Here is a 22920-nt window from a genome sequence, read left to right as displayed (position 1 = left end):
TAACATCTACATCTCCTCCATAACATCTACATCTCCTCCATGATATCTGTAGCCCCTCCATGATATCTGTAGCCCCTCCGTAATATCTGTAGCCCCTCCATAATATCTGTAGCCCCTCCATAATATCTGTAGCCCCTCTATACCACTGACATCTGGTCCTGCTTCTGTACTTTATACACAGTTGGCAGTGATAGATTTTGTGTGTGTGTGTGGGGGGGGGGGGGGGCAAATAACCCTTGGGTGTCCCCCACACTACGTCATTGCCCCTCACCATTCCCCACAGATGTTACCTTTGCCGATCGGTGGTAAAGTCCTCGCCTGTGGCGGCTGCAGAGGCCATGGCGGCGGGCAGATGCTGCAATGAGAGAAGCCATATGTTACAATGCATCTCTGCCCAGTGTGTGCCACAGAGCTGTGATTGTACTGCAGCCGGGGACAGGAAGGTGTAGCCAGTGTCACCAACTGTACGGGGGGGTGAGAGAGAGCACTATACACCGAGCAACGGCCACATAACAGCCTACATGCACGGCTAACACTGGATAATCACACAGTCGGTAGAAAACAATTCCTGAAGATCATAGGGGCCTTTATGGCGCAGTTCAGACTGTAATGATACAGGCTCCTGCAGCGGCCTGGGGTTACCCATCCAGCTGATGCTGCTCACAATTTCCATGATGCATCTGGCTTCCCAGGAAAAGGGGCGGAGTCTTATCACAGCCAGTCAGGTAACGAGACCTGATGACATCACCTGATGATCTAATCACCAAGAGAAATCTGTGAGCGGGTTGGGTCCAACTCACACTATGTGCAGATATTATATATATATATATATATATATATACACAGTAAGTCTTGCATGATGAATCTAGACTTCCCAACTTTTTGATCGGCCAAAGAGGGACACCTGTGGTTCACTACAGGAAAAATTTAGACATTTCTGTACTTTTTAATTCAAGGCTGCAATCACACATCCAGGATCCGCTGCAGATTGATACAATCACACATCCAGGATCTGCTGCAGATTGCTACAATCACACATACAGGATCAGCTGCAGATTGATGCAATCACACATAAAGGATCCGCTGCAGATTGCTACAATCACACATCCAGGATCCGCTGCAGATTGATGCAATCACACATACAGGATCCGCTGCAGATTGATACAATCACACATCCAGGATCTGCTGCAGATTGATACAATCACACATCCAGGATCCGCTGCAGATTGATACAATCACACATAGAGGATCTGCTGCAGATTGCTACAATCACACATCCAGGATCCGCTGCAGATTGCTACAATCACACATACAGGATCAGCTGCAGATTGATGCAATCACACATACAGGATCTGCTGCAGATTGATACAATCACACATCCAGGATCCGCTGCAGATTGATACAATCACACATCCAGGATCCGCTGCAGATATCAATGTAACAAAATGCATCACTCTGCAGCAGATACTGTATGTATTATAGCAGCAACCTGCAGCAGATCCAAGATGTGTGATTGTATCAATCTGCAGCGGATCCTGGATGTGTGATTGCATCAATCTGCAGCAGATCCTTTATGTGTGATTGTATCAATCTGCAGCAGATCCTCTATGTGTGATTGCATCAATCTGCAGCAGATCCTGGATGTGTGATTGCATCAATCTGCAGCAGATCCTGGATGTGTGATTGTAGCAATCTGCAGCAGATCCTGGATTTGTGACTGCATCAATCTGCAGCAGATCCTGGATGTGTGATTGTATCAATCTGCAGCGGATCCTCTATGTGTGATTGTAGCAATCTGCAGCAGATCCTGGATGTGTGATTGTAGCAATCTGCAGCAGATCCTGGATGTGTGATTGCATCAATCTGCAGCAGATCCTGGATGTGTGATTGCATCAATCTGCAGCAGATCCTGAATGTGTGTGATTGCATCAATCTGCAGCGGATCCTCTATGTGTGATTGCATCAATCTGCAGCAGATCCTGTATGTGTGATTGTATCAATCTGCAGCAGATCCTCTATGTGTGATTGTAGCAATCTGCAGCAGATCCTGGATGTGTGATTGTAGCAATCTGCAGCGGATCCTGGATGTGTGATTGCATCAATCTGCAGCGGATCCTCTATGTGTGATTGTAGCAATCTGCAGCAGATCCTGGATGTGTGATTGTAGCAATCTGCAGCGGATCCTGGATGTGTGATTGCATCAATCTGCAGCGGATCCTCTATGTGAGATTGCATCAATCTGCAGCAGATCCTGGATGTGTGATTGTAGCAATCTGCAGCAGATCCTGGATGTGTGATTGTAGCAATCTGCAGCAGATCCTCTATGTGTGATTGCATGTGTGATATGTGTGTATGGGGCCATATATACTGCATATGTGATATGATGTGTGTATGGGGCCATATGATCTGCATGTGTGATATGATGTGTGACAGGGGCCATATTGTCACATTTATTCATTCATCTGGATATAACAATGTTTAGGAGCCAAATTGCAGCACATGATAGAATAATCTGTAAATTTAAAGCAAGAAACCAGAGACTTTCTACAGCAACATAGAAAGTTTATTAAAGGGGTACTCCGGGGTATTTTTTGTGTATGGCTGGGGAAGGGGTGGATATGGAAGCCACCGTTCACTTACCTCCCCAGTTTCCAGCGCCGGGCCCCGGATCGCGCCATCCCATAACCCCTCCCACTGCTGCCTCCTGGTCTGAGCCTGAGGCTTGAGAGGTGACGTCTCAAGGCAGCTCAGCCATTCAGCGGCTCAGGCAGGACCCCGGTACGACCACTGAATGGCTGAGCGGCCTTGAGACGTCACCTCTCAAGCCTCAGCTCAGACCAGGAAGCGGCAGTGGGCGGGGAGAACGGGGTGGCGCGACCCGGCGCTGGAAACTCGGGAGTTAAGTGGACGGCGGCGTCTATATCCACCCCCTCCCCAGCCATACACGAAAAATACCCCTAGCCCGGAGTACCCCTTTAATGCAAATTAATTCCTAGCTCAAAAAGAGGGACATGTAAGGGGCAAAGAGGGACAGAGGGACTTGGCTAACAAGTAGGGACTGTCCCTCCAAAAGAAGGACACTTGGGAGGTACGCGAATCCGTACACTGTGGTCTCCACCCTAGACTTACATGATGGACTCATACACTGTGGTCTCCATCATGGATACGTAGACTGAGGTCTCCACCATAGACACCATGGATATGTAGACTGAGGTGTCCACCATAGACACCATGGATATGTAGACTGAGGTGTCCACCATAGACACCATGGATATGTAGACTGAGGTGTCCACCATAGACTTACATGATGGACTCATACACTGTGGTCTCCATCATGGATACATAGACTGAGGTCTCCACCATAGACACCATGGATATGTAGACTGAGGTGTCCACCATAGACACCATGGATATGTAGACTGAGGTGTCCACCATAGACTTACATGATGGACTCATACACTGTGGTCTCCATCATGGATACGTAGACTAAGGTCTCCACCATAGACACCATGGATATGTAGACTGAGGTGTCCACCATAGACTTACATGATGGACTCATACACTGTGGTCTCCATCATGGATACATAGACTGAGGTCTCCACCATAGACACCATGGATACGTAGACTGAGGTGTCCACCATAGACACCATGGATATGTAGACTGAGGTCTCCACCATAGACACCATGGATATGTAGACTGAGGTGTCCACCGTAGACTTACATGATGGACTCATACACTGTGGTCTCCACCATAGACCTACATGATGGACTCATACACTGTGGTCTCCACCATGGATCCGTACACTAAGGTCTGGCACCTAAACCTTTGGCATCTTTCCTTCTGTATCTGCACCCTGCAGGATGAGTTTCACAGCACTATCTGGAAGTGACACACATGGGGTATGTTTCTAGCATACAAGTGAATCAGGTCTGGTTGGGTGTGCAGCTCTGGAGGATGAGACATGATGTAACAGCAGAATAGTGAGTGCAGCTCTGGAGGATGAGACATGATGTAACAGCAGAATAGTGAGTGCAGCTCTGGAGGATGAGACATGATGTAACAGCAGAATAGTGAGTGCAGCTCTGGAGGATGAGACATGATGTAACAGCAGAATAGTGAGTGCAGCTCTGGAGGATGAGACGTGATGTAAGAGCAGAATAGTGAGTGCAGCTCTGGAGGATGAGACAGGATGTAACAGCAGAATAGTGAGTGCAGCTCTGGAGGATGAGACATAATGTAACAGCAGAATATTGAGTGCAGCTGTGGAGGATGAGACATGATGTAAGAGCAGAATAGTGAGTGCAGCTCTGGAGGATGAGACATAATGTAACAGCAGAATAGTGAGTGCAGCTCTGGAGGATAAAACATCATGTCACAGTACTGTTGGTGGTATAGTGGTGAGCATAGCTGCCTTGTAAGCAGTTGACCTGGGTTCCATACACAACCAGTATCTGACCAGAGCAACATATACATGGTGGTTCGGTGCTCCTCCACATTAACATCCCAGTCTATAGTGTGGTCTATGACAAAGGACAAACCTCAGTGACACCCGCCGCAATACACGTCACACAGCTCAGTGGGGTCGGTGCTCCCCATGACATACAGCTCAGTGGGGTCGGTGCTCCCCATGACATACAGCTCAGTGGGGTCGGTGCTCCCTATGACACACAGCTCAGTGGGGTCAGTGCTCCCCATGACATACAGCTCAGTGGGGTCGGTGCTCCCTATGACACACAGCTCAGTGGGGTCAGTGCTCCCTATGACACACGCAGCAATATACGTCACACAGCTCAGTGGGGTCGGTGCTCCCCATGACATACAGCTCAGTGGGGTCGGTGCTCCCTATGACACACGCAGCAATATACGTCACACAGCTCAGTGGGGTCGGTGCTCCCCATGACATACAGCTCAGTGGGGTCGGTGCTCCCTATGACACACGCAGCAATATACGTCACACAGCTCAGTGGGGTCGGTGCTCCCTATGACACACGCAGCAATATACGTCACACAGCTCAGTGGGGTCGGTGCTCCCCATGACATACAGCTCAGTGGGGTCGGTGCTCCCCATGACATACAGCTCAGTGGGGTCGGTGCTCCCTATGACACACGCAGCAATATACGTCACACAGCTCAGTGGGGTCGGTGCTCCCTATGACACACACAGCAATACACGTCACACAGCTCAGTGGGGTCGGTGCTCCCCATGACATACAGCTCAGTGGGGTCGGTGCTCCCTATGACACACGCAGCAATATACGTCACACAGCTCAGTGGGGTCGGTGCTCCCCATGACACACACAGCAATACACGTCACACAGCTCAGTGGGGTCGCAGCAATATACGTCACACACAGGGTTGTACTTCATATCAGTTTACTTGAGTTTTGCATTGAGAGGCAGAACAGGGCTCCACCTGGTAACAAATCTTTGTATGTACAGTTTGTTGTTAGTGTTAGTACAGCGCCTCCGGTGGTAAGGCCTGGTGTCAGATGTAACCTCCTTACTAGATGACATTAAGGTTATCACACTCCAGTCTGTAAATCTTCTGAAAATATTAAGGACAATGGTTGTTATATACATTACAATAAAGGCTATTTCTATACTGGGCACCAGCGGAGAACGTACAATCATGGCAGCGGCGGCTTAATGAACACTACTGGAGGCCGGCCTCTATCCCCGCATGTATGGAGGTCGGTCAGTGGGATGTGGGGGGAGACACGGCAGACAATGCAGAAACAATGTGCAGTGAGATTATGGCGGGGGTGCAGTCGCTGCTGGAGCGTGGCATGGTCGGCTGGTGAGGGCATGCACGTGGCTTCATTGCTGGACCCCATGGTGCGGTGACAGGACAGATGTCAATAGGCTTGGTGTGGAGAGAGGGGTACGATGAAGATCAGGACGGTGCGAACAGTCTCCTTGGCACAGAGAGGGGACACAAACATCAAAAGAAAAAAGATGGGGGTGTAGTGAAGTATTGTGGGATATGTACAGGAAGGTTGAATGGGCCATCACAGGTGGAGGAGGGGTGCAGCTCCCTGTCCGGGGTCCCAGGGCAGATGACACATCCAGAGTCTCTATAAATGAAAGGAATGGAGATGATGAGGAAATGAGAGCAGCGGCCAATGGAGATGAGCGCCACACGTAACCCACCCAGACATTTACCAACCAGCCCCATTGATGTCACTACCCATATATCACCAGCAGATGGAGCAGGGCTGGGACACTGAAATATCCTGCCTGGAGGTCACTATTCTATCTCACCACATGTCCCATCTATAAAGCTCCAGCCCAAGATCTCAGCTTGGATTTACTATGCTGTATCAGCCTGGAGTCCGGGACGGGGAGAGATTAGTGCACGGTCTACACTGATACACTATAACAAATCTGCTGAAACATCGGATACCCTCCATAAACAGGGAATATTCTAACTCACTGACAGCAAGCTGAGGAATTGTAATACATAATGATAAAGCTCCATTTACAGAAGACTGGAGCAACCCTCCCCCCCCAATACCCGGGAGGTCAGATGTGGTAGGTACCTGGATTCTGGGGTGTACAGCTGGTTCTGTGATGGTCAGGGTCTCCAGATTATGGTCAGGAGTCCAGAAAATGGTGAGGCCAGAATCACAGGGAGGATGATCCATGAAACCGGTGGTGGTGGGGCTCAGACCCTATACACAGAGCATGGAAAACACATGTCACAGGTAAGATGGAGTCTACAGGGAGGTATACATGACAGGAGATGAGGAGACAGAGGGAGAAGAGGAGGCAGGATGGGTGTAGTGATGTCATATGATGTCACTGGTGTATGAAGGTCTGAAATCACTGTGGTTTGTGCCCAAAACATCAAGTACTGAGGATGAGAGGTCCCCATTACCCAATAAGAGTGGCTAAAACATAATGGCACAGTTACAGATGGTTAAAAAACAGAACACCATCGCTACAGTTAGAGGGAGACTGGAGCATCCCCCCATACACCCAGGGAGATCATGAAAACCAAAGGACAAAAATAAGCATCAGGGAGGAACATGGAGGCGGCACAGGACTTACAGCTGGGGCTTCTGGGCATCTTTGGAAGACAAGAATAAAGGGCACACAGTAGGGATGAGGGAAGGAAGATCTCTGTGCGTCAGATAAGTCGGACCATAGATACTGTTCATTGCAGGAGGGGCAGATTCTGTCCATACGATGGAAGCAGCAGGAGGTAGGTCATCATAGAGGACAATAGGCAGCAAGAGTCTGTGGGTCTTGAGGCTTCATTTTTGGGGTGTCAGTCCATATGCCGAATCTTGGGGTGGAGTGTGGGATCATTGCTGGCGGTGGGTGGACACTGCTCTGCATTGGGGACTGTTAGTGCGAGGGTTTAGAGCGGGGCGTAGTGTTCTCATAGTCATCTCTCAATATACAAATTACATCATAAGAACCAGGAAGATAGTCATGGCGCCAGCTTAAAATCAATACGTTCTCTATTATTTTTGGTTAAAATTTCAGGCACTGCTGCTGTGAAGTACAATTAGAAAGAGGCTGAAAGTGAGATATATCAGAGGGATTTATAAAATAAAGTCCATTAAAGCTTCACCACATGCAGAGCAGGAACGAGGTTTCAAGTTCATGGATTTGGGGTGCATATTGCTGGACTATACAAGGCCAGGCGCGAGGGGCACTAAGGAGTTGAACCCTCTTCTTGATTCCTGGCCGCAGCTCACATGTAACTTTAACAGTGCGCTTGCCAATTCTGCTGCATCAAAAGGCGCCTCTTTAGGGCTGTCAGCGTATCTTCGGCCATAGCTGGATGAGGTGTAGGAGGAAGACGAGAAATTCATCGTGAAGCTGGAGTTGCCAGTGGCATCAAAACTGCCTCTCCTTGAGCCTGATCTGGAGCCAGTTCTAGAACCTGATCGAGAACCTGAGGCTGACCCTGGACCGCTGACATTGTAGGGACTATAATAACCTTTGCTTGATTGTGAAGAGGCTTCTAGAAGTCTCAGACCAGTGCCGTCTTCAACCATGCTCTTCTCCATAGCTTCTTTGTAGGAAATCTTCAGCTTGGTTTTTGGGCAAGTAAGGTATTTGGAGTAGGTGTTAACATCTCTGAGTTTCTGAGCGGTTCGGGAGTCTATGGTTCCCTTACGGAGGGCATCTTCTAAACTGACACGTCCAGGGACTTCAGGCTCTATAAGGCCACCTGTGAGATATTGCACTTCTAGGAAACGTTGGCCGGCTTCATAATAAAGCCAGCCTTTCTTCAGGGCTTGGGCTGCTGACATTTTTGTCTTTGTCCTTGGGTCTTCAAAACCATTGTAAGCTTTCTGGGCCAGGTTAATTCTGTCTACCATTATTTTGTCCACTAGACCTTTGTTGACTGCATCAGCCACCGAGAACTTTTCTCCAGTGATGGGGTCAATGATTCCTCCAGTGCATGCCTGAGCTTCCAACAGTCTCTGACCAGTTATGTTGTCCACGAGGTTGCGGTGCATGGCTTCAGTGACTGAGACCTTTTCCAAAGTGTCTGTATCTACTATACCAGCAATTGGGCCGGTCTCTTCAGATGGGTCACTCCAAGATGACAGCTGAGTCCGTCCACTAGGGCTAGCAGTGTAGGAGGAGGAAGAGCCCACAGATGAGGATCTTGAACGGAAACCACTCATGTTACCGGAGAGCATGTCGGCAAACTCTGTAATGGATAAGGTCCCAGCACGATACTGGTCAAGGGAAGATTGGTCAATGAGACCCTTGGAAATAGCATCATCAATGTCATACTGTCGTCCTGATCGTCTGTCTGTGATTATGGATTTTACTAGTCCATCGGATGAGGAGATAGTGACTTCTTCCCATTCGCACTCCTGTTCTGAGAGCTCCATGTAGGTCTGCTGGTCAATAAGTCCTTTGCGATAAGCTTCATACACAGACATTTCTTTTCCGGTTTCTGGATCTACAATGACTACTCTTCTCTTACGGACTGAAGACTTGGAAGAGGTTTTTCTTTCCCGCTTCTTTTCTTTCAGGGGCAGGAGACAAAGGCCGGTATCTGGATCGGTAATGCATCTTTCCATTAGCTGAAGGTAAGTTAGATTTTCCTCTGTGTTGGGGTCAAAAAATCCTTTAGTATCATCACTCGGATCTGAAAGAATCTCATTCATCTCCTCATCAAACAGCCCTCTCTTGTAAGCGGTCTCTACTGGCAGACGATGGCTTTCTTCTGGATCAATGATGCCACCAGTTGCTATCTGGGCTTCTAGTAGACGAATACCATGGTCTTTTAGGATCAGTCCTTTCTTCATGGCTTGGAAGAGAGAGATGAGCTTTCCTGAGTATGGATCCTTGTAGCCAGTCACCGCTCTCTCTGCTGACAACAGCTTATCCTTGAATTCTGTCCCCACAATGCCCATCCGTACAGCATCTTCCACGGCCAATTTCAGACATTTAATGGGATCAATGACGTAGCCTGTGGCTGCTTGAGCTTCCAATAATTCAAATGCTGTGCCAGGCCTGATCATGCCTTTCTTCATAGCTTGATAGATGGAATACCTTTCCTTTGTAGCTTCCACATAGACGCCAGCAATACAACTTGTGCCTTCCAGGAACTTTTGTAGGTTTCTTGAAACTTCCTCAATAGATGTTAGACCATCTTGCAACTGCTGAGCAGTCACTGCATCCATGACATTAGATCGGATCAGCTCTTCCAAGGAAATCTCTTTCCTTAAACCTTTGAATGTTAGTTTTCTCTTGTCGGCCAGTGGCAAGAGGAGCAGATTGCTCTTTTCCTCTGTTCTGCACCTCTTCAAAAGCTGAGAATAGCTGAGTTTTTCTTCTGTTGAAGGGTCCACATAGCTTCGGACCTCACTTGGCTCTGAAAGCATATCAAAAGTCTCTTTGTTGAGATAGCCACGTGCATAGGCAATTTCATTAGGTATGTGGAATCCAAAGCGTGGATCTATGACACCACCTGTAGCTATCTGAGCATCAAGCAATCTCAAAGCTTGATCAGATGGGATCAAATCCTTCTTCATTGCTTGGAAAATGGAAATCATCTGCTCAGTGTAAGGATCTCTGTATCCAGTTACTGCTCTTTCGGCAGAAAGAAGTCGGTCATGAATTTCAGGTCCCACTACTCCCTTTCTGACAGCCTCATCCACAGTTAATAATTCATTCTTTACAGGATCAATAATAAAGCCAGTGGCCACTTGTGCATCCAGGAGCAGATATGCCACATCAGGAGTAATCAAACCCTTCTTCATTGCCTGGTAAATACTGATGGTTTCCTTAGAGGCTGGCATCTGCAGACCTGCTACGCATCCAGTTCCATACAGATATCTCCAGACCGTCTCAATCTGGATAATTTCTTGGATGGTCTTGGTTCCTTGCTTAAGCATGTTGTACATTTCCAGTGTAATGAGTCTGGACTCATACATATCTTCAGCAGTGATGCGGCGGCGGACAAAGTCATAAGAATGCAGCTCCTGTTGCCGGATTATTTCCGTCTTCTCAATGATTTCAATGATGATGATAATCATGCGCTCTTTGGTCAGTCTTCCAGCTTGGAACTCCGCCATCAACCGGTCTCTTTCTTCTTTAGGAAGAAGATCTGAATGCATAAGCTCCCAGATGGTCATTGAAGAGCCTGCCATGCTTCCAGCTGGGATGTCCACTGTAGTCTCCTCAAATACTTTCTTGGTCTCGGCCTCACTGTACACTTTGCTAGTTTCTGCTGTTGCAGGTTTTTCAGTTTTCTTTAAGGGAAGAAGAGTAAATCCTGTTTCTGGATCCTTGATACATCTTTCTTTTAGTTGTAGGTAAGTCAGGTTCTCATGTGTGTTAGGATCGAAGAATCCTTTTGTGTCATCAGTGGGATCAGACAGGATCTTGTTCATGGCTTCATCAAAGTAACCTCGCTTGTAGGCCACCTCGACAGGGACTCTGTGACTGTGAACAGGGTCAATGATTCCACCCGTGGCGATCTGAGCTTCCAAGATGCGTATTCCATGATCTCTGAGAATCAAGCCTTTCTGCATAGCTTCAAAGACTGAGATGGTGTTCCCAGAGTAGGGGTCTTTGTACCCAGTAACAGCTTTTTCAGCAGACAGCAGCTTTTCGTGCAGCTCTGGTCCGACCACTCCTGCCTTCACTGCCTCGTTCACATAGAATTTTTGGTTCTTTACTGGATCAATAATAAAACCAGTGGCGGCTTGTGCTTCGAGGAGAACCAGAGCGGTTCCAGGCCTCAGCAGGTTTCTTTTCATGGCCTGGTAGATGTTCATTTTCATTTTGTTCTCTTCAATGTAGACGCCAGCTATGCAGTCACTGCCTTGGAGGTATCTCTTCACAGAGTCGGTCTCGGATATTTCTTTTACTGACTTCTTACCTTCTTTTAGTTGTTCAAACTGGGTTTTATCAATAATGTTAGCCTCCAGAAGTTCAGTTGCAGGAACCGGAGCTCGGAGCCCGGTGAAGGTGAGGCGCTGCTGTCTCTTGGTCTCTGTTTCTTCTATTATAGTAATCATAATTTTGATTATTTTCTCAATGGTTACTTTCCCAGTCTTATACTGACGGAGGAGCTCTCTTCTCTGCTCTTCTGTGAAATACTCAGAATGGATTAATTCCCACAAAGTAATTGTCCTTCCCTTAAAGCTGCCAACAGGCACCTCCACTGTTGCTTTATCAAAGGCCTCTTTGGCTTGAGAATCGCTGTAAATCTCTTCCAGTTGAGACTGTATGGCCTGTTCAGACAGGGGTAGTAACAAGTGACCGGTCTTCTTATCCACTTTGCACTTTTTCTGCAGCTGTGCATAGGAGAGGTTTTCCTGACTATTTGGATCATAGAAGCCTGTATTTTCATCCACTGGCTCAGACAGGATTTTGGTTGTCTCTTCATCCAGGTGACCTCTCTTGTAAGCAATGTCAAGTGGAAGACGGTGGCTATTTACTGGATCTATTACACCACCTGTTGCCAGTTGTGCACCTAAGAGTCGAATTCCACTGTCCTTCGGTATAAGTCCCTTCTTCAGCGCTTGGAACAGCGACAGTGTCTGCCCGGTGTAGGGATCTTTATAGCCTGTGACAGCCTTTTCTGCAGACAGCAACTTTTCATGGTACTCTGGGCCGACAATTCCAGCCTTCACAGCCTCATCTACTGGGAGCAGTTCACCATTAACGGGCTCAATGATGAATCCTGTACCGGCCTGGGCTTCGAGCAGGTTAAGGGCTGTGGCAGGTTTCAGAAGGTTCTTACTTATGGCATCATAGAAGCTCAGTTTTACCCCAGATTTCTCCACTCGGACTCCAGCTATGGCTGTGCTTCCAGTCAAATATCTTTTCACAGCATCTACCTCGGAAACCTCTTTTACAGACTTCTTGCCCTGATGGAGCTGGTTGAACAAGTCATTGTCTATGATCTTGCAGTCAACTAGTTCAGCTGCCGGGACGGGACTTCTTAGACCCTCGAAGCACATCTGCTGCTTCTTTTCGTTTTCTTCTACCACTGTAATTATGATCTTAATAATTTTCTCCACAGTGATTTTCCCAGTTTTGTACTGCCGTAACAATTCCCGCTTCTGCTCTTCCGTGAAGTATTCAGAATTAATAATTTCCCAGATGGTGACACTTTTTCCTTGGAATTTGCCAAAAGGAACAGAGACTGTGGCTTTCTTGAGCACATCTTTGGCTTCAGAATCCGTGTAGACGAGTTCTCCTTTTCCAGCTTTATCAGTCAGTGGCAGAAGACACAACTTAGTCTCTGGGTCAATTACACATCGGTCCATAAGCTGCAAGTAGGTGAGGTTTTCTTGGGTGTTGGGGTCAAAGAAGCCTTTAGTGTCATCTGAGGGATCAGCCAAGATCTTGTTCATTTCTTCATCAAAGTAGCCCCGTTTATAGGCGACATCCAGGGGCAGACGGTGGCTATTGACTGGGTCCACAATGCCTCCTGTGGCAATCTGGGCTTCCAGTAGGCGTATTCCATGGTCTTTAACAATTAAGTCCTTCTTCATAGCTTGGAAGAGTGAAATTTTTTCGCCCGTGTAAGGATCCTTGTAACCAGTGATGGCCCTCTCTGCAGACAGCATTTTGTTGTGTATTTCGGGGCCAATAACGTTTTCTTTCACGGCCTCACTGACAGTCAGTTTCTTGTTTCTCACTGGGTCAATGATGTATCCGGAGGCAGCCTGGGCTTCCAACAGAATGAGTGCAGTGCCAGGGGTGACCAGCTTCTTCTTCATGGCATTGTAGATGCTGATTTTTTCATTGCTAGGCTTGAGTAGTAGCCCAGCTATGCTGCTTTTACCTTGGAGGTATTTTTTTATATCTTCGCGCTGAGAGACCTCGTCTACAGACACCTGCCTATTGGACAGCTTCTCCAGCATCTCTTTGGTCAGTATACCAGCCTCATACAGTTTGTTGGCTGACACCTTCTGTCTTAGGCCATCAAAAGCATTTTCTTGGTCACCATTCTGAACAGACCCATCCATTGTGTCTCTTCCATTTGCCACGGCCCTGGTCTGAGTTATGACGGTTTCTTTGTGAATCACAATCTCCTTTGTTCTCTCCAAGGCTATTCTGTGTTCCTGTTCCAGCTGTTCCAGTCTTTCCCTCAGTTTTCGGTTCTCTTCCTCCAGCAGCTTCTCTTGTTCGAGCCTCCTTTTCTCCAGCAGCTGCAGCTCTTCGTGTTTCTGCCGTACCTTATCCTCTGCATTGAGCTGCCTCTTAACAGCATCGTCCATGCTAATCTGAAGAAGTCGCTTCTCCTCCTCCAGCTGCTGCAGCTGACGCTCTCTCTCAGCTTTCAGGTTTTGGGCTTTGTTGACCTCTTGTTCAAAGAGTTTCTCTAGTTTGGCCTTCTCCTCTTCAATGTACTTTTCTTTCTGGACGAGTATTTGTTTCTCAGACAGGAATGTAGTCTGAAGGGTCTGGGTTTCTTGCCGTAACTGTTCCCGTTGTGCTATCTCCATCTGTAAAGAAACAGATTAGATTAAGAAAAGAACATAGAAGACAACAGGGAACATAAAAATGTGAGGACCTCATTGCATCACAAGCCCAAAGCTTTATGGCTCTTCCCTACACATTATGACCCCTGTGAGGAAGCTGTACATACTCTAGACCCATCATCACCATAAGGCTAAACACTTGGTTAAAGTTGCAGTTAGGTTCCCTCTTTAATATTACAGGGGTAACCTATTCTATAACAGGCAATCATGATCGATAGTACATAAATTCTGGGACACCCAATGACAATCTATGTAAGAAATGGTGTCTTTGGGGTTCTAAGCTCATACACTTGGGCCCTGATGCATGATGCCTTCATGACATCTGATCATATCCAGTAGCTGTGATGAGATACAACAATACTGAAGGGTCCAATTCTCTGCTCCTTTAGCCTTTTTGGATTCCAACCCACCCAATCCATGTCCCAGAAAAGTGTTACTAGAACAGACACTTTCACCCGAGCAAAATGTGGGTGTTAAGGCGGAAGCCACAGGATAATTCATGGCTGCTTTATGGGTGCTGGACAATGGCTATGTACTGCACATGGAATGGCCAAAACACAAAAGAATTAAAACTATATTAAAACAAATGAAGGGCTTCACTCAACGCCAAATACATAATGGAAGTTGTGTGCAATGACTCAGCTGCTAGTAATAGTAAGAATGGGGTACCTCTTCTGACTTCCTCTGCAGCAGCTCTGCCTCCTTCTTCAGCTTCTCTTTCTCCTTCTCTAGGTCAGCGATTGCTTTTCGCAGATCTTCTGCCTCTTTATCACTTTGCTGTCTTTGTATTTCGAGGGTTTGAACCACGGTCATCTTCTCTTTAGTTGACAGTTCTGTTTTGTGTAACTTCTCACTGATTTCTTCGGCCTGTTTCCTGAACTTTTTGGCATCTTCTTCAGCTTTGGCTTGGGCTCTGCTCATTTCCACCACTTGTAATTTAAGGCGTTCGGCTTCGGCACTTATGTCGAGCTGTCTGCGGCGTTCAGCCTCCAGTGTTTTTTGGAAGCCCTCAGTCTCCTGGGCGAGCTGCTGCTGCATCTGCTCCTTGTCTTCTTGGAGTTTCTTGGCTTGCTCCATGGCCAGTTCCTTCTGCTTCTGCAGCATCTCAGCTTCAGCCTTCAGACGGGTGGCTTCTTGAACAGCTTGCATTTTCTCCTTCAGCATCTTTTCGGCTAAGGCTCGCTGTTCATTCAAGTTGTCCTCTGCTATCTTCCTCAAACGTGCAGCTTCTTGGGCCTCGATGCTCAGACGTGCGGCCTCTTCTGCTACTTGTTTCATCTTTTCAGCTTCCTCCACCAGGAATTTTTGAGTGTTGTCTTTGTCTTTCATTATAAGCATCTTGTTCTCCTCTTCAATGCGGATTTTCAGTTTCACCAGCTCTTCCATTTGTATTTTCACCTTGAACAGTTCCTCTTCCACCAGCTTCTTTTGCCTCAGGGACTCTGTCACTTCTTCCTTCAGACGTCCCAGCTCATCATCCAGAATGGTCTTCTGGTGGTCGGTCTCCTCTAGTTGGAGTTTGACTTTAGTCAGCTCACTTTCTACCTGTTCTTTTTGTCTGAGAGTTTTTTCTGCAAATTTCTTATGTTTCTCCATTTCTGCATCAGCCATCTGTTTGAGCTTAAGGGCGGCCTGCTCAGCCTGGGCTCTCTTTGCAGCTTCCAGTTCTGCCTCTTTGCGGATCTTTTCTGCATCTTCCTGGGCTTGAGCTTTGGCTTGTGCTTCTTCCTCAGCCTTCTGCTTCAGGCGGTCTGCTTCCTCTGCCTGCTGACGAGAAAGTGCAGCTTCGTGTTCGGCCTTCACCCTTGCTCGTTCAGCTTCCTCAGCAGCCCGTTTGGCCTTCTCTGCTTCCGCCTTTAACTTATCTAGGATGCTTTGCTCCTGGATTCGAGTTTGGATCAGTTCCTGCTCTTTTTGTTGCACAGTGGCCAGATGTGCTTTCTCCTCTGCTTCAATTTTGTTTCTGGCAGCTTCTTGAGCGATCTGAATTTGCCTTTCAGCTTCTTTTTCAGCAAGCTCCTTCTGTTTTTTGGCTTCCTCAGCCTTAACCTTCAGCCTCTCGACCTCGTCTAGGGCTAGTTTCCTCTGCCTTGCAGCCTCTTGTTCTGCGGCAATGATCTTCTTGACCTTTTCTTCAGCTTCCTTGCGTCTATTCTCCTCCTCCAGAGCTAGCCGTCTTTGCATCTCTGCTTCTTGCTCTGCTTTTTCCTTGCTTTTTTGTGTCTCCTCTGCAATGTTTTTCAGTTTCTGGAGTTCTAGCTCCAGGTCAGATTTGCCAACAGAGGCCTTTTCGAAGTTAATTTTAAGAATACGTATTTCTTCTTCAATGATTCTCCTCTGCTTCAGGGTCTCATCGACTATGTTCTTTTGCCGTTCCAGCTCACTGTCAGAGGATTGCTTAAGCAGCTGAATCTTCTCTTCGATGTCCTGCTTGTGTTGAGCGGCTTGCTCTTCAAGCAGTTTTCGCTGGTAAGCTTCATCTTCTGCTAATCGTCTGAGACGCTCGTTCTCAGCTTCCTTCTCCTTTAAGGCAATCTCGGCCTCTGTTTTTAACCGTGTGGCCTCATTGATGGCAGCCAGCTTTTCCTTCAGGATCCTCTCGGCCTCTGCTCTCTGGCGTGTGGCTTCTTCTTCTGCCAACTGTCTTTGCCTCTTGGCCTCTTCTGAGAGCGCACGCAACCTAACGGCTTCTTCTGCAAGTTCTCTCAGCTTGTTTGCTTCTTCTTCAAGCATTTGCTTAGACTTTTCACTTGCAGAGCGAGACTCCTCTTCTGCTTTAGCTTTGGCTTTCAAAAGGATCTCCATTTCAGCACGCACCTTGGCAAGCTCTTCCTCAAGACCCCTTCTTCTCTGGATGGCTTCATTGACTTCATTCTTAAGGCGGAAGAGGTCTTCCTCCAGGACAATGCGCTGCTGTTCACCACTGTCCACTTCTGCCTTTAGCCGGATCAGCTCTTGTTCAGCAGAGAGTTTGTGGGACGCGGTGTCTTCTGCCAGCTTTCTCTGCTTGTCCAGCTCTTCTTCGGCCAGTTCTTTCTGGCGCAGAGCAGACTCCTCAGCTTTGGCTCTCTTGCGGGCCTCTCTTTCTGCATCTTCCTTTTGTTTCTCAGCCTCCTCTTGAGCTAGGGTCTTTTTATGGGCGATTTCCTCGGCCTGGAGCCTGAGCCTCAGAGCTTCGTTGGCTTTTTGCCTCCATTTTTCTAACTCTCGCTCTGCTTCTTCCTTTGCATTCTCAGCCTCTAGCTGTTGCCTCTTGAGCCGTTCAGCCTCCTCTTGCAGGTGGGTAACAGTGATGTGCTCCTGTTGTAAGGACATTTCCAGTTGGGTGGTCTTCTCCAGGAAAGAAATGCGTTTGCTCTGTAGCTCTGTCTCAGCACTCTGTTGGGCCATGTCATGAGCTTGTTTGATCTGCCTTTCCTTCTCCAGCTCCGCTTGTTTCATCCTCCTCTCGGCCTCCTCTGCTTGCAGTCGCAGCTTCTCCAGGTCATCTAGGGCCTTCTGCTTCTCTCTGGCTGCATCTTTCTCTGCCTGAATCTTACGCTGTAGCTCTTCTTCTGCCTCCCGCTTCTTTTGGGCCTCATCCTTCACCTGTTTTCGCAAGCGCTCGGCCTCTTCTTGTGCAAGTTTCTTCTGCCTCTCAGCCTCCTCTGCTCGGGCCCTTAATGCCTTCAGCTCATCTTCAGCGCTGGACTTTTGCTTCTGGCTGGTTTCTAACTGAAGGCGAATGATCCGGATCTCCTCCTCCACCTTCTTGCGGTTGTACTCTGCCTCTTCGATCAGTTTCACCTTGGCTTTAATCTCGGATTCGGAGTTCTGCTTCATCTGGTGCAGCTCTTGCTGAATGTTCTTCTTCTGCTGCTCAGCATCTACAGCAACCACCTCCCTTTTGGTGACCTCTTCTTGCATGTTCATTCGCAGCTCTAAGGCCTCTTTTTCAGCCAGCGCTTTGGCCTGAGCATGGGCCTCAGCTAGCTGCCTCTGTTTCTCAAGCTGAGCCTCTACCTCCGCCAGCTTCTTCCTCTCTTCTGCCTTCAGCTTCTCTGCCGCTCTCTGAAGGAGGGTTGGGGTGGGAACAGAGGTAGGACGGGTGAGGGCAGGTAGAGAGGGGTGGAGAGGGACAATGGAGACAAAAAAAGGAAAAAGAAAAAAGAAAAATAAAACAGATGGAAAAAATAATCATATGCTCTATGGTCAAAAGCAAAGATAACTAAAGAACAATGGCTGAACACAAAGGGATGAGAGGATGTATGTAGAGTGGCACATGTACCCGACACCTTCTAGGTGGGTAGAAAAATATCAAGTTAAAGTCAAACACTTTTTCTGATCCCAATCTCCACACAAAGCACACAAGCAGCGGTAACCATCGCATGTTATATAGCTGACTACATAACTGGGGAGAATGAAGACGCTCAAGGTGGGACCATCCATTATTATAGTGGGCTCGGTGTATACTGATCATCCACTATTAGGGTATATGCACTCTATGGAAATCACACGGATAACTTGTATTCCGCCACTCGTCCCCGCATGCTCCCGCTTCACTCTCCGCCCGGACTTGATGGGTGGGTGTGTGTGTGTGTGTGTGAGAGAGCGAGCAACGGAATTCGCTGCAAGCTATCCGTATGTTTTCCATAGAGTGCATATACCCTAACGGTGGGCTCTGTGTATACTGATCATCCGCTATTACAGTGGGCTCTGTGTATACTTATCTGCTATTACAGTGGGCTCTGTGTATACTGAACTTCTGCTATTACAGTGGGCTCTGTGTATACTGATCTTCTGCTATTACAGTGGGCTCTGTGTATACTGATCATCAACTATTACAGTGGGCTCTGTGTATACTGACCATCCGCTATTACAGTGGGCTCTGTGTATACTGATCATCCGCTATTACAGTGGGCTCTGTGTATACTGATCATCTGCTATTACAGTGGGCTCTGTGTATACTGATCATCTGCTATTACAGTGGGCTCTGTGTATACTGATCATCTGCTATTACAGTGGGCTCTGTGTATACTGATCATCAACTATTACAGTGGACTCTGTGTATACAGATCATCTGCTATTACAGTGGGCTCTGTGTATACTGATCATCTGCTATTACAGTGGGCTCTGTGTATACAGATCATCTGCTATTACAGTGGGCTCTGTGTATACTGATCATCTGCTATTACAGTGGGCTCTGTGTATACTGATCATCTGCTATTACAGTGGGCTCTGTGTATACTGATCATTCACTATTACAGTGGGCTCTGTGTATACTGATCATCTGCTATTACAGTGGGCTCTGTGTATACTGATCATCTGCTATTACAGTGGGCTCTGTGTATACAGATCATCCGCTATTACAGTGGACTCTGTGTATACTGACCATCCGCTATTACAGTTGGCTCTGTGTATACTGACCATCCGCTATTACAGTTGGCTATGTGTATACTGACCATCCGCTATTACAGTTGGCTCTGTGTATACAGATCATCTGCTATTACAGTGGGCTCTGTGTATACTGATCATCTGCTATTACAGTGGGCTCTGTGTATACAGATCATCTGCTATTACAGTGGGCTCTGTGTATACTGATCATCAACTATTACAGTGGGCTCTGTGTATACTGATCATCAACTATTACAGTGGGCTCTGTGTATACTGATCATCCACTATTACAGTGGGGCTCTGTGTATACTGATCATCCGCTATTACAGTGGACTCTGTGTATACTGACCATCTGCTATTACAGTGGGCTCTGTGTATACTGATCATCAACTATTACAGTGGGCTCTGTGTATACTGATCATCCGCTATTACAGTTGGCTCTGTGTATACTGATTATGTACTATTACAGTGGGCTCTGTGTATACTGATCATCTGCTATTACAGTGGGCTCTGTGTATACTGATCATCTGCTATTACAGTGGGCTCTGTGTATACTGATCATCTGCTATTACAGTGGGCTCTGTGTTTACTGATCATCTGCTATTACAGTGGGCTCTGTGTATACTGATTATGTACTATTACAGTGGGCTCTGTATATACTGATCATCCGCTATTACAGTGGGCTCTGTGTATACTGACCATCCGCTATTACAGTGGGCTCTGTGTATACTGATCATCCGCTATTACAGTTGGCTATGTGTATACTGACCATCCGCTATTACAGTTGGCTCTGTGTATACTGACCATCCGCTATTACAGTTGGCTCTGTGTATACTGACCATCCGCTATTACAGTTGGCTCTGTGTATACTGACCATCCGCTATTACAGTGGGCTCTGTGTATACTGACCATCCGCTATTACAGTTGGCTCTGTGTATACTGATTATGTACTATTACAGTTGGCTCTGTGTATACTGACCATCCGCTATTACAGTTGGCTCTGTGTATACTGACCATCTGTTATTACAGTTGGCTATGTGTATACTGACCATCCACTATTACAGTTGGCTCTGTGTATACTGACCATCCGCTATTACAGTGGGCTCTGTGTATACTGATTATGTACTATTACAGTTGGCTCTGTGTATACTGACCATCCGCTATTACAGTGGGCTCTGTGTATACTGACCATCTGTTATTACAGTGGGCTCTGTGTATACTGACCATCTGTTATTACAGTTGGCTATGTGTATTGTATACTGGATAGTAGGACAGGGTTACTTGTATATGAGGATATGCTGCTGTCTCTCTCTATATTATTATAGTAGGTAACGCTGGGTGGTACCCTGCCCCATTCACATTCTGCGCAGTCACATGACCATTATATAGGTATGACCGACTATTGGTCCAGGACAGTAATGAATGGGCGGCAGGGTCCACCAGGGCACCTGGCCTGGCACCTGTATGGCTCATACCTCCTCTTCCTCCAGGCGGCGCAGGGTCTCGGTGATGAATTTGATGTACTGGCTGGTTAGTGTGGTCAGCTCACTGTACTTGGTCCGAAGCTCCACATACTAGGAGAAAGCAGACAGACCATAAGGATCCACCAATCACACCAGATGGGGCGGCCACGTTCATAAGAAGGAGCCCTCACCTCCTGGATGATGTTGTCGGATGTTGACTGTACTTTGGGCTTCTTGACGGGAGAAACCACCGGCTCCACCTGAGCTTTATACGTCACCAGCTGCAGCTCAAAGTCCTAGAATGTGAGAGAACCAAACTAACATGAATCCCAAAAACACAGCTATACTCCAGAGCTGCACTCACTATTCTGCTGGTGAGGTCACTGTGTACATACATTACATTACTGATCCTAAATTACATCCTGTATTATACCCCAGAGCTGTACTCACTATTCTGCTGGTGAGGTCACTGTGTACATACATTACATTACTGATCCTGTATTATACCCCAGAGCTGCACTCACTATTCTGCTGGTGGGGTCACTGTGTACATACATTACATTACTGATCCTGAGCTACATCCTGTATTATACCCCAGAGCTGCACTCACTATTCTGCTGGTAAGGTCACTGTGTACTTACATTACATTACTGATCCTGAGTTACATCCTGTATTATACCCCAGAGCTGCACTCACTATTCTGCTGGTGGGGTCACTGTGTACATACATTACTGATCCTGAGTTACATCCTGTATTATACTCCAGAGCTGCAGTCACTATTCTGCTGGTGGGGTCACTGTGTACATACATTACATTACTGATCCTGAGTTACATCCTGTATTATACCCCAGAGCTGCACTCACTATTCTGCTGGTGGGGTCACTGTGTACATACATTACTGATCCTGAGTTACATCCTGTATTATACTCCAGAGCTGCAGTCACTATTCTGCTGGTGGGGTCACTGTGTACATACATTACATTACTGATCCTGTATTATACCCCAGAGCTGCACTCACTATTCTGCTGGTGAGGTCACTGTGTACATACATACATTACATTATTGATCCTGTATTATACTCCAGAGCTGCACTCACTATTCTGCTGCTGGGGTCACTGTGTACATACATTACATTACTGATCCTGTGTTATGCTCCGGAGCTGCACTCACTAGTGGTTGTATGACATGTAGCAATAATAATAATACTGCTGTTATTTGTATAGCGCACACAGATTCCGCAGCACTTCACATAGTTTTTGCCAATTATTGCTCCCTGTTCCCATTATCTGTATGTTTTGGGTGTGGGAGAAGACCAGAGTACCCGGAGGAAACCCAGGCAAACACGGAGAGAACATACAAACTCTTTGCAGATGTTGCCCTTGGTGGGATTTGACCAGGACTCCAGGATTGGTCGCCCCTCACCTTGATGGCGTCGATGTACTGTTTGGCATACTTCTGGCACTCATCCACCTTCACCCGGTTCTTCTCACTTTCCTCCAGCAGTTTCTGTGGACAGGGTAATACAGGTAATGTTAGTGCCCGGTCTCTAGGTGGCGCTGCCCACTCCCCCACCCCCGGGAACCCCACCTTCTCCTCCAGCAGTTGCTCCTTGACGGTCTTGCTGTCGGTGATGGGCACAGATTGGATCTTTTCCTGGCGCTGCTTGGCGTCCTGGATCCATCGGATCAGCCACTCGTAGCTCTCGCGGTAGTATCGGAGTTGCTTCCCCAGCTGCTCCAGCTCGCGCTGCCTCAGGTCTATCTGTAAGACGATGGCCTGCCAGCGCTCCAGCAGCTGCTGCACCTTCTCCCGGTATCGCTCCAGGTCCACATCGCGCTCATTGTGCAGCCGCAGCATCTTCTCACTCACCTCCCGCGCCTTCCCGAGGTCACTGTCCAGACCGCTGAAGAGAGGCTGGTGCCCCTCCACCTGCCCGCGCATCCGCTGCAACCAAGCACAGTGCCGGTGAGTGCACCCTCACACCTCAACAATGCCGCTGCACCCTCACCGCCCAACGCTTCAAACCTCAACGCCCAACAATTGGTTAATAATGTATGAATTGCTGTACTACTGTATTTTCTGGATATTATTATTTGATAGTTTAA

At 47.4% G+C, this 22920-nt stretch overlaps 1 protein-coding gene across 25 annotated transcripts in view; it reads right to left on the bottom strand.

The window, feature by feature from the left end:
• Window positions 1–341: 341 nt before the first annotated feature.
• PLEC (plectin) overlaps window positions 342–22920 on the bottom strand; it is a 297784-nt gene continuing 275205 nt past the window's right edge. For 24 of the 25 annotated variants that reach the window (XM_069956882.1, XM_069956901.1, XM_069956883.1 and 21 more), the window contains 8 exons: window positions 22403–22759; window positions 22238–22321; window positions 21007–21111; window positions 20828–20926; window positions 14649–18029; window positions 7051–13943; window positions 6540–6671; window positions 5357–6074 (listed from right to left, as the gene is read on the bottom strand). In XM_069956882.1, the coding sequence (XP_069812983.1) occupies window positions 7638–13943; window positions 14649–18029; window positions 20828–20926; window positions 21007–21111; window positions 22238–22321; window positions 22403–22759 (10332 nt within the window). In that variant the 3' untranslated portion in view covers window positions 5357–6074; window positions 6540–6671; window positions 7051–7637. Of the gene's footprint in view, window positions 356–5356; window positions 6075–6539; window positions 6672–7050; window positions 13944–14648; window positions 18030–20827; window positions 20927–21006; window positions 21112–22237; window positions 22322–22402; window positions 22760–22920 lie in introns of those variants that run through there. The other variant, XM_069956878.1, reaches the window with a different exon arrangement.

Source organism: Dendropsophus ebraccatus, chromosome 2 (assembly GCF_027789765.1).
Source record: "Dendropsophus ebraccatus isolate aDenEbr1 chromosome 2, aDenEbr1.pat, whole genome shotgun sequence".
In the NCBI taxonomy this organism is placed as follows: domain Eukaryota; kingdom Metazoa; phylum Chordata; class Amphibia; order Anura; family Hylidae; genus Dendropsophus; species Dendropsophus ebraccatus.
Note: the sequence above shows the minus strand (reverse complement) of the source record. Positions and strands in the feature narration are given on the sequence as shown.